Raw genomic sequence first — 12,038 nt, forward strand, 5'->3', positions numbered from 1 at the left:
GTCTCTGTTTCTGAGCCGAGGGCCGTGGTCCCCGTGACAAAGGCCTCTTTCTTATGACAGTTTAGCAGCTCCAACCCAGGAGGGGGCAGCCCCGACTCTCCCATGGGCCAGTGTCTGAGGGCAGGCGGCCGCTGAAAAAGGGGAGAGCCACCTCTTCTCTCCAATTTGGTCCAAAATGAACTGAGAGAGATTTGGGGGCGAGGGGCAGGGGAGAAGAACACAAAACCTTCACCTCTTCCTGAAAGAAAAAATCAAACCCACCAAATGGGTGAGGCAGGAAAATAAAATGCATGAAGATGGAGAAGAATATGGATTAAAGTGACGCTCAGGGCTTGGTGTCCACTGCGGGAGGACTGAAGAAAGCCAAGTGGGGGTGGGAGGAGGCTGGGAGACCCAACGCATGGGTTTGCTGTGGCTGCTGTAACGAAGTACCATGAACTGGGTTAGACAGAAGATTTATTCTCACGGTTCTGGAAGCTACAAGTCCAAAATCAAGGAGCTGGCGGGCTGAGCTCCCTGCAGGGTCTCCAGGGAAGGATCCTTCCTTACCTCCAGCTTCTGGGGGCTGCTGGCAACTTTTAGCACCTCTTGGCTCGGCTCCAATCTCTGCCTGTCACTCCATGGAGGGAGTGTCCCTCTGTGTGTCTCTGTGCTGTCACACAGCGTTCTCCTCTGCCTGTATCTTTATAAGGACACCAGTCACCTGGATTTAGGGCCCACCCTAATCCAGCATGATTCAATCTTAACTGATTATATCTGTAAAGTCCCTATTGCCAAGTAAGGGCACATTCACAGGTACTGGGTGTTAGGACATTGATGTGCCTTTCTGGGGGACACAGTTTGACCATGACAAGTTTGTTCTAAAAACCCAGGGCTCCTACTCAGCCAACTACCGCCTCTTGTCCTGAAGCCTATAGCCCAGGAAACTACTGCTCTGGGATTCCACTCTCCCCGTGGTCTGGCCCGTCCGTCCTTCCGTCTGCTCCCTGGGGGGTGAGGCTGCAGTACCGCCCCCCCATCACCTCCGCACCAACTCTCTGGAGTCTCCCCTCCCTGCCCTCTGCACCTCACTGTGTGCAAGCACCTGGCGAGGGTAATGTCTGCACAGTCTTTAACACAAACACTTGCTTCCAGGGAGACTGGCTGAAAAGTCTGTCCTTCGCCAGGAGTTTTTATATTCCTCTATTTCCCGACCTGCCCAATGAGACACAGCATTTTAGGAACTCCTACAGCCAGGGCACACACGTAACAGCTGAGCTGACCCCACGTCCTGTGGCACTCCAGGGGCAGTTCTCCAGCCTCTCTGGTTGCAGCAGACACATCAACTCAGGAGGCAGGAGAGAGCCTCCGTCAAAGGCACAGGCCCAGGGTCCAGGTTCAGATCCTGCCTCTGCCCCTTCTCTGTAAACAAGGGTGCTCCTTCTTCCCTCTTCCCTCAAAGGGGTAGGGCTTTGAGGATTAGCTAATGCATGTGAGCCAATGAGCACACAATCAGCACAGGGAAAGCACTCAATAAATGCTGGCTTTTGAGATCATCCTGTGGTTGCTAGAGGCAGGGGTGGTGAGGGAGAACCAGGCAGAAGTGGCTAATTCACGGGCTTCTGCATCAGACTGACCTCTGTCAAACCCAGACTCTGCCGCTTGCCCTACACGTGACCCCAGGGCAGGTGCCCTGGCTCTGTGTCCTCATCTCCACATGGGGTGGCAGAGGCCAAAGCGAGGCATGGAAATGGTTCATGACAACAGCTGTCCCTGCTGGTCCCACACAGAGCACCCTGGCTGCCTCTCTTGGCTCGCCAGGCAGAATGCTGTGAAGTGAAGGCCATGCCTGAGCCCCACAGGGGGACCTGAGTCCCCTCAGTGGTCCACTCTGCAAAACACAGCTGCTTTCTGCCTCGAGTTGCTTGCCACAAGCTGCGAGGGAGGGTGGACAGGGCAGCGACAGGGACCGAGGAGAGAAAAACACGCGTCGTCTCCGGCTCTGGGAAAGCCACAGAGAACCACACTCCTGTGCGAGAGTGAAGAGCTTGGCAGGTTCTGCACCTCCCCCGGGGCCTGCTTCAGGCTAAACAGAGTGCACGTTGTGTAGAGATCTGTCCCCCGTGCCAAGATGTCCAACCCTGTCGCCAGGGACTTGGGTGGGGGTGGCAGGGGGCAGCATGGCAGAGGAGGGGCCGCAGCATAAACAGCCCCTTGTGTGGCTGGCAGGGGAGAAGCTGGTGCCCAGCAGACAGAGGAGGGCAGCCTGGTACCTCCCTCCTTGTTGAGAGGGTAACTTGTGTGGCCACATCAGAGGGGCCTGAAAGTGAATCCAGGGAACCAGGAGGGGCAGGCAAGAGGGAGGCAGCCCTTGCCGCCTGATGGGGCTGCCCACTACAAACTCATCTGCAGGACTGCTGGCCGCCGCTTCCCCGGGGCAAAGCAGACAGCACAGCCTGGTCCTGGTTTGCCCAGAGAGCCGGAGAGGCAGCCCAGGTTCCACTCTAGGCGAGGGTGCAGGATGAAGAAAGCGTGAACCATGCAGTGACAGTGGGCACATTCACCGAGCTGACCCAGAGCAAGGGCCATGCTGGGGCGCAGAAGCATCACCAGCCTGGGAAGGCCGAGGGGAGACGGAAGGAAGTCCGCTAAGACTCGGAGCGCAGAGCCCAACACACAGGACAGCGGAAGCAATGTAAGGTCGGGCTACGTGCGTCTAGCACCTGGGCCTTGGCTCCGAAACAACACCTACGTTCCACATGGCCTTCCTGTACGCCAGGCACACTGTTCCAGGTGCTTTTCGTGTAAAACTCAGTTAATTCTCAGAACAATTTGTTCAGGTAAATACTATTACTATTCTCATTTTGCAGATTAGGAAACTGAGGCACAGGGGAAAAAAAAACCCACCCTGGTAAACAGCCAGAAAGTGACAGACCAAACGTGCACACAGGCAATCTAGCTCCAGAATCCACGCTCTTAAATACCACAACCCCACATTCACAAAAGGTCTGCAACAAAGAAGACTCAGGGACAAGTGAGCCCTGACCGCTGCCAGGCTTTCTCACTGAGCTTCTCACGCAGCCTGGCCAAACAAATCACTGCACAGGCCACCGACCATCCCAGCCGAGAGCCAGGTCCGTGGCCTGGGACTTAGCTCTTCTCCTTGCTAGCTGTGGGGCTGCAGAAAAAAAACCCTCTTGGTGCCTCAATTTTCTTACCTGCAAAATGGGGCTGCTCGTGGGTGGGACCCACTGTGTGCAGATTCCCTGAGAGAAGGGAGGAAAACGGTGGCGCGGGGCCAGCACGGAGCAAGTACTCGGTGAGCTGCCTGCAGTAAGAACGCCCGTCATCACTGCGGTGCGAGGCTGGGACGCAGGCGAGTGGCCTGTGAAAGCCTCTTGCAATGATGATGTTTGGGGAATTGACCTTTAACAGTTAAAATAAAGTCTCGGTCCAATCTGGTTCCTTTTATTTCGGCACAGAAGGTGACTTTTTAGAGCTTCCTTTCTCAAAGAGCTAATAGAGCCACCATCCGACTCAACAATCCCACTCATAGGTATGCCCCCAAGAGAAATGAAACACACGTCTGCTCAAACCCTGCACACGAGCGTCCACGGCAGCACTGTTCACAACAGTCGAGCTGTACAAACGCCCCACGTGTCCGTCAACAAGTGAAAGGACTTACAAACTGTGGTCCATCCACATGGTGGGCTCAGCAATGTCTCTGTGGAGTGAACGGGCAGATGGATGCACAGGTACATTTATGACTTGATTATCTGTTGCTTAAAATTGTCCGTGAGAAACTGTCTCATTTCACTGTCTGGCTTTGCCCAGGTATCCGGCAAGCTCTAGGCCCTTTCTCTTCCAGGAATGATAAATAAATAACATTATTTTAAAGAGGTCTTCACAAAAATAAATGTCTCCCCCCCAAAATGACATAAACATCTTATTGATTTTGGGGTGTGCTGAAGTTAGGACTCTAGACCCCTGTATTTTCCTCTCCTGGCAGAAACAATCAAAGGAGCAGAGCGTGGCTTTCTGCCCTTCCACTGTTCATTTCATATTACTCCTCCCTCTCTGAGCAGGGTCAGTAAGAGCTATCTTGTTATTGTGTGACACGGGAAAATGAATGAGATGATTATGGAAACATGTACGTGCTGAGTTCAATGAAGAACGCAACATCAGGGTCAAAAGAGCGGGAAGATGAAGGCGCTACTATTTTGAAAACATACTGAGCATTTTTATAAACTTGTATATCTACATACATGGTCCCTAACTTCTGCAGGAGCCACACACTGTCTCAGACATCAGCACCTCTCCATCACCTTCTGCACCCTACCTTGGTCATTTTTGTACCACCTATCAAGCTATGAAGTAGAATTACCACATGGTGGCGCTGTCTGCCAGCCACTGCCTGCCTGCCAGCACTTCAAGATCCAGTCTCTTAATAATTCAGGGTAAGGCTATCATTGTGTGGGAGGACTGGGAAGAGAAATGTAAGAGGAGCTGCCTACAGACTGCTCTTGAATTCCAAGCAAAGTACTCTGATGGGTTCAAGAGGAGGGCTTGTTTGCATACAATCAAATTGAGAGCTCAATCTGCTATTGCAAATAAACAACAGCACAAGAATTTACTTTCAATTCTACTGAAGTGAAATGAAGGGCAGGAGGGGGTGAGGGAGGAGAGTGTGTGCTATTCTGCAATGGAAGGCGCGGGAGTGCTTGTATCGGGTGTGAAAGTGTCTCTTCCCCTAGGCACCTTCCTGTCTTCCCACTGGGGTTCCACTTCTCAGGCTAAAGACCCCTCTCCAGGGGGACCAGGCTGGGCTCTGGCTTCCGTGGGGAAGGGGGAGACCCAATGTAGAGGGCAGGGAGAAAGGTCAAGAGCGGCAGCCTTGAAGAAGGGAGTCTCCCCAGAACACTCCAGAAATTTAAGCACTCGTTTCTGTTGCAGGGAGGCCTGGGGGCACCTCAGAGCCCCTGGCAATGTGCAGGCACTTGCTCCCCAGACCACGCTGGAGGGAACTGGGACGGAGTTACTGTTTCAGCTGTCTGACGCCAGCCCCCGCCTCCCACAACACCCAAGTCTTCTCTCCAGTGTCTCTGCATGCAATCTTGTTTTCAAAAATATCCTGGAACCAAAGCGGGGGGGCCACTTGGACTTACAGATGCCCTGATACAATAGGTCTTACACATACAGACACACTCGTCACTGGCCTGTGCTGACTAATGACCAGGAAGCTGTATGTCTATTGCTGTCTTTATTGCTAAACAAACAGCTGCATAGTTGACTGAACGCTGCTGTGTTAAATGGTTGTTACTGTATCAGCATACATGTTGGTTTTTAAGCCAAGCAAAAAGATATATCTGACTTATATTTTACTCTCAGATCTAGGAGGTAAACGTATACTTTATAACTTATTTTAATGCCCCCACACGTAACTTATGAGCTGTCTGGGTCGAAATGCAGGCTAGTGTACCCAGCATCCTTTGTGGTGTGTCCAGTGTTGGACAGCTGGCGCTGGTCGGGCCCTCAGCAGGGAACACAGCCAGGCACAGGGTGGGGACGTGCTTCGTGGATTATCCACAGCGCACGGCCAGGTCTGCAGCGAGCCCCTCTGTGACATGCAAGCCTGCTCCAGGACGGGCAGGGTGTGGTCCGTGCGTGGCGAACGCCTTCCAATGTGTGCCTCATCAAAGCTTCAACAGGAAGTAGGACAACACCAAATGTTCAGGCATAAATAACCCTGCCCTCCCTGCTGGTGTGAATTATGCCCGCCACTAAGTTAAGTGAGAGCTGAGGACATGCTTCCTTTCTGGAAAACATGTTCACTGGAGGTAGTGACACTTCAGAAAGGGAAACCACTGAAGCAGCCAAACTCCCCAAGGACATGTGGTCTGAAGAATTTCTTTGTAGTGAAACCAAAAGAAATTTCGAGGACCCAGATCAGAGAGAAGAAAGCTGTGTTTCCCTTGAACTACAGGCTGCCCTTCGCTGGCTGAGATTCTTCAGCATTCAGGGGAGGTGGCATTGTGAATGAATGACCCCAAGCAAGCTATCTAATGAGAAAGGAAGGAGGCGGGAGTGGGAGACAATGTTGGACAGGGCTCCAGAAAGGCGGTGAAGTGACAGCATCTGAACACTAGGTGGCAGCACGCATACACACATTATGTGCCGGGGGCCCACTTGTCCTCCTCCTGGTCAGGGAAACAAGTGGGAACTGAAGACAGTGTTGCTCTAGAGCATTTACTTTTTACTTTTCCTCTTTTCTTGTGAGGGGTTATGATGTCACAGGTGAGACCAGAGAACTTCCTGCTTCCAGATGCTTAAAATACAGTAGGAAGTCATAAAGAATAAGCGTTGGTGTCAGGGTGTTTGATGATGAACCTGAACTAAATCTGTGGGCTGTGTCCACTAAACTAGGGGTCTCCACACTTTGTCTGTAAAGAGCCAGCTAGTAATCACTGCCAGTTTTCAGCCTTGCGAGTCTGTGGCAATCACACAACTCAACCACTGCAGCACAAAGGGGCTGAAGACGGGTCGGAAATTCACAGGTGTGGCTGTCTTCCAGCAGAACCTCGCTTACCGAAATGGCTGTTGGGCTGACCCTGGCCCCTGGGCCACAGGAGGCTCGTCCCTAAACGAAATGAACAGGACAATCTACCTGGCTCGGCCAGCTTGGTCCATGTGGACCCCAGGCACCCGCTGGTAACTCTTTTCCCAAATCCACTTTCCGTCCCCTCTCAGCCACTCCCACCCAGCACCGTAAGATTGTCTCCTGGGTGCCTGAACTTCAATTCTCCCTTTGCCCTTCTGCACAGCAAAATCAGCTGACAAACGCTGTCTGTTGGTTCTGCATTTAAAACCTCTTCCTGCCATCAGGCCTCCCTCATTTCCACCATCGCCACATCCCTGTCTTCCTAGAGCAGCTAGAACACACAGCTGCAGGCGGTCAGCAAACGTTGGTTCCCCTGCTGAGTTTTTCACTCTGGCACCCCCCCCCCCCACCTCCCAGTCCATGGGAGCTGAGTTAGGGCTCCAGTCATCTCCTGGGCTCCATCATTTCCTGCATCAGCACCCTCACCATGGCCAACCTATCACCTGCCTTCCCTTCCACAGAGCACCCTGGGAACTGCCTCAGTGACGTGTCTATGCACCGGCCCTGAAAATGCCTTAGGATCCACCCTGCTCACTGCGTTTCCTGCCCTTATCATCTCCACCCATCTGAGCGCACTGACCCCACACTCAGATGAAATATGCCCACTCTATGACAATGAGGGAAGAGTGTGCCCTTCATCCACTGGTTTCTTAGACAATTTAGTTTGCATGCTGCCCTTGGAGAGCACGGTGTGCCAATCTCCTGGTGCTCTGGGGTCCAGCCGTGCACTAACAAATTATTCAGGCTACTTCGTGTCATCGACTTTCAATGACATCGCATTAAGGTCAGAGATTGGGGTCTGAACTGTCGTGATTTGGGGCTATTCTGGCCTGTGTGGCTCTAATCAATTTAAGAACAGCATATGTGTGCTTTAAAGGAAGGAAAGCTTCCCAGTTGCTTGCCCGGAGCTCTATGTCCATTAAACACATTTTGTACGTTTTTTATGTTTGATCGGTGTCAGACATGGCAAAGGTGCTCACCCACCCTGGTGGAGGCTTTGCCAGTTTTCCCCACCAGTTCTTCTTAAACAGTGGGACGCTGGCGTTGCAGGCGCACACAAAGGCAGGGCCTTTGGATCGTCCTGGTGCGGCGTTTCCCTTGTCATTAAGGACTGACCTTTATTCTTTACATGGCCTTCCACCTCCATGTCTGATTTGTCTGGCACTGAAAGTGTAACACCTGCATCCACCTTGGATCCTTCTCCATCCCTTTATTTTCAACCTTTCCATGTCGTGTTTGAGGTGTGCCACTTCGTAATCCCACAGAACATCAACTGTAAAAAGCGAAACCTCTGCCTTTTGAAAGATATGTTTAATCACCTGATGACTTTGTTTCTGCGCCCCTCCCCCCAACAATTAGTCTGCCCTCCTCTCTTTTCTTCCTGCCCCCCCCTCAGACTCCCCCACTCCCCATCCTCCCACTAACCCAGGTCTGTAGCTTGGGCTCAGGCCAAGAGATCTAACCAGTCCTGATGGGGGCTGTTCTGCATTTATTCTATGGGTCAAGAGTAAGATCACAGGCATTCAGAAAGGAAGACCCCCAAACCACGCACTAGATGCGGATCTGTAAGTGAAGACGATGGGTTGAAGGGTAGGGTCTGCCTGAGGGAGGGATCTCTTTGCTTCTCTGCGGCTTGGGTTTCAGGAAGCCCCTGCCCCACCCCAGGGTACTCTGGACACAGCTGCGCTGATGCCACAGGCTGCATGGGGTGGGGGTCGGAACATGGGGACGTGGAAAGCTCCCAGAGAGCTGCTGAGCAGAGGCCTTTGCGAGGCTGCCGTACAGAGGCCCACGGCCCCAGTCCACTCCCCGCTCCACAGTCCCGAGGGTTTGTGTCACGCAGGGAGAGTCAGGGGAGGGCGGAGCGGGGCTGGAAAGGCTTTTGCTCCACTTTCTTTACAAACAGTTATAATGGTTGGCGGAAAGTGCAGGTGACAGAATAGAGGGACATCTGAGTTGGCATCTTGATGTTAGGGGGATGAGTGCAACCCCGGGGGCACAGGCCTTCCATGTGCATGGGGTACCCCGTGCCTGGGAGGACCTGGCCTTCGAACGTGCCCGGGGTCAGCCCCTCCCATCCCCTCAGCCCACTGCATGCTGCCCAGCTCTGAAGTTCCTCATGTTCTCACCGAAGCCAAGATCAAACTGGCTGTGCGAGGGACAAAGGGCCACTCTCCCCACCTGATGCCCGGTGCTGGAAATGCAGCCCGCAGGGCACTGTGAGTCAGAACCAGGCCTTGACTGTGGCAATATTTCTTCCATTTTAAAGGCCCCTCCCCTCCTCCTGTCTCATCAGATTTTCCCCACAGACATCAGGTTAATGGGTGACACTGGCCTGGCGATGGAGGGAGGAAATGCTTCGGGAGTCTGACAGGTGGGAATAAGAAGAGACAATTTCAACCTAGAACATGCACACGCATGTTGGTGGCTTCGTGGAGCAGACACGTCCCTTAACACGTAGCACTGGCATCCAGTGACCGGTAGTGACACACTGACCACACAGGGGCCTCACATCAGCTGAGGGAATCTGTGCCATGAGGCAATGAAGCACACGAAGGCCCCACACAGGTCCAGTGCCCAGGAAGGATGGAGAGGGGTTTCGTGAGAAATCAGTTCCTGACAACCATGGCCAATAGACACAGGGTTGATCGTTAGAGGGGGTGTGTCTTAGAAACGAGGATATTTGGAGAATGCACCAATGAGAAGGCAAGGGAGTAAGCCAGAAGTGGGAGTCAGAAACTGGTGGCCCTGGGCCATCGCTTTGACCTGAATCATGTTTTTAGAATGACTGTGAGTTTCAGAGCCATTGGATCATGCATGGGCTGTCTATGTGAGGTTCGCCTCTATCCTCACAGTCCCCAACTGTCTCCCCCAGTTGTCTCCACTCCTTTTTGTGACTCCTTAGTCCCCAGAAGACATCCAAGTTCATCACACTTGGATGGGAGGCTCAGCCCTGGCCCCTTCAGCCCAGACACTGCAGTGTTAGTGGTTTTGCAGGCACAGGTGGACCAGTCGAGCTGATGCCTACGAAGGCTAACGGGTACGTGCCCTTCATGATCTCCAGGTGGACACTGGCCATATCAGAGTGCTGTTTATTGCAAGGGAGGGAAACGTGAGGAAGAATTGACAAGGCCTGGTGACTGTCTAAGGAAGATGAGGAGAAACGAGGAGACAAGGATGACAGAGTTTGGCTTTGTCACCTGGGTGCAAGGTGGTGATGGGGAACCCTGGGGGAGGGACAGACTTTGCATGACAGCAAATGGAGACAGTAGCTCAATTTTGGAAATTCTGAATGTGAGGATCCTGTGGAACGTCCAAGTATCTGGAAGGAATAAGTTTAGAAGAGAAATCTAGGTTGAAGATGAACGTGGGCACCATCAGCAAATAAATGGAATATAAAGTCAGGGAGGGGGATGAAGTGGGGAGAATGGACGCCCCAGAGATAGGTCTTTGGGCAGCATCAACGTTTCCAAGAGGGCTGCAGGATGAGAAGCCCCCAGAAAAGCCTGCAAAGTAGATGTAAGTGGGGGGCAGGGGGCAGCCAGGAGAGGCCAGTGTCATGACAGAGAAAGAGGGCTTCAAAGAGGACGGAGCCACTGGAGCATCGCCTGCTGCCTGGTATGTATTTTTGTCGTTAGGTTTTTTTTCGGCGGCGGGGAAGTTACACCGGGTGATAAAGTTGTCTGGGTTCCAAGTGCACAGTTCTGATGCGGCATCTGTAATTGCATCGTGTGTTCACCACCCAAAGTCAAATCTCCTTCCAACACCATGTATTTGACCCCTTTCACCCTTTACTACCTGCCTCTATCTTTACACATTTAAGAGTTTAGATGACAGCACACAATGACATCCACGCAGTGTTTTCAAGGTGGTTACCCCTTAGGGGGCACAGACCTGCTCGTGTGATGGAGCGCCTCTCTCGGGTGAGCTTCACCTGACCTCACCCCCCCTTCGCCAGTCTTGGCCCCGTGCGGCTGGGGTGCTCATCTGGGTCACGGGCATTTCCAGAGCACCTCGGGGCGCAGGGTCCCATGCTAGGGGAGCAGGTACTGGCTTACCTGGCGCTCTCAAAGGTGGCGGACGCCGTCTTTTCTACAGCTCCAAATCCAACTCCGACGGCAAGCCCCTCTGAAACATACACACACAAAAGCACGAGGGGTTAGGAATAATTTCCCAATGATGCTCATCACCACTGCTGTGTGAGGTGAGGTTGCAGCAGACCGCTAACAACCAAAACTCTAGGGCTCAGCAGACTATGGCCTGGAGACCAAATCTAGCTCACTGCCTTTAAAAAAAAGTTTTTAATGATTTATTTGTCCATTATTTTTTAAACCGTAATTTAAAAAAATATTTGACTACTTATTTTTGTATGGCTTACAAGCCGTAATTTAAAAACTTTTTTGACGGCTTATTTTTGTATCGCTTGCAAGCCAAGAACAATTTTTACATGTTTAAGTAGCTGAAAATAAAAACAAAGAATATTTCATGACCTTTAAAACTACATACATTTAGTGTGCATAAATAGGGCTTTATTGGCACACAGCCATGCTCACTGTTGATAGCCCTCTGTGGCTGGTTCTGTGCAGCCGAGAGAGAGATCGTATGGACCGAAAACCTGAAGTGTTTACCATCCGGCCCTTTACAGAAAGCATTTGATAAGCCCTGACCTAAACATACGGGGTTTTATCTGCTCATGAGCAAAAAGTCCAAGGTGGACATGGTGGCCCAATAATGTCATTGCAGACATGGGACAAGCCATCATCACGTGGTAGAGACTGTTACAGTGGTTAACAGTCCAGCTTGAAGCTTGAGGATGGGCGAGACAATTCTCCAAGTCCTGCCCAGTGGACCTGGTGAGCTCGCCAAGTTCACCAGCACCCTGACCATGAGTAGAGGTGGAAGGGACACACAAGTCTACAGCACCTGATGAGGAGGCAAAGGCTTTGAAAAAAGTGGAACTGTCCCGGTGGCCCTGGACCCAGGGGGTAGAAGCATGTTAAGACACGTCCTGACATCCATAGGCAAGTTTAGTCTCCAACCAAAGAGGAAATAAAATTATAGCATTAGTCAGGTTCAAGACCAAGAGCTTTGGGGGCAAGGAGCAACCTATGTTATAAAGAGGGAAGGGGGCAAAATCTGCTGAGTGAGAGGGGCTTGTCTTCTTCTGGAATTCACCGTCTCTTTGAACTCCCTGTTTTTACCCTTGTGTCCTGTTTAGAGTGGGCCAGGGACACTGGGACTGTACGATAATGATGACTTCAGAAGACACCTGAGGACACCCGGGCCCTTTGGCTTGACCTGTGTTAAGGTGAACAAGCTCACTCGTGACGCAGTCTGGTTCATCCAAAGACCTGCTAAGCCTCAGCAGCTAAGACATAAAGCGTTCCCTGTGCTTCAGTCT

The 12,038-nt window shown here is 52.1% G+C and overlaps 1 protein-coding gene across 3 annotated transcripts in view; it reads right to left on the reverse strand.

Moving 5' to 3' along the window:
• Positions 1–12,038, reverse strand: part of SLC39A11 (solute carrier family 39 member 11) — a 266,347-nt gene that overhangs the window by 38,405 nt on the left and 215,904 nt on the right. For all 3 annotated transcript variants that reach the window (XM_037069882.1, XM_037069881.1, XM_037069880.1), the window contains one exon: positions 10,696–10,765. In XM_037069882.1, the coding sequence (XP_036925777.1) occupies positions 10,696–10,765 (70 nt within the window). The remainder of the gene's footprint in view (positions 1–10,695; positions 10,766–12,038) is intronic.

Source organism: Sturnira hondurensis, unplaced genomic scaffold (assembly GCF_014824575.4).
Source record: "Sturnira hondurensis isolate 20B ecotype Veracruz unplaced genomic scaffold, ASM1482457v3 Scaffold0018728, whole genome shotgun sequence".
Taxonomy (NCBI): domain Eukaryota; kingdom Metazoa; phylum Chordata; class Mammalia; order Chiroptera; family Phyllostomidae; genus Sturnira; species Sturnira hondurensis.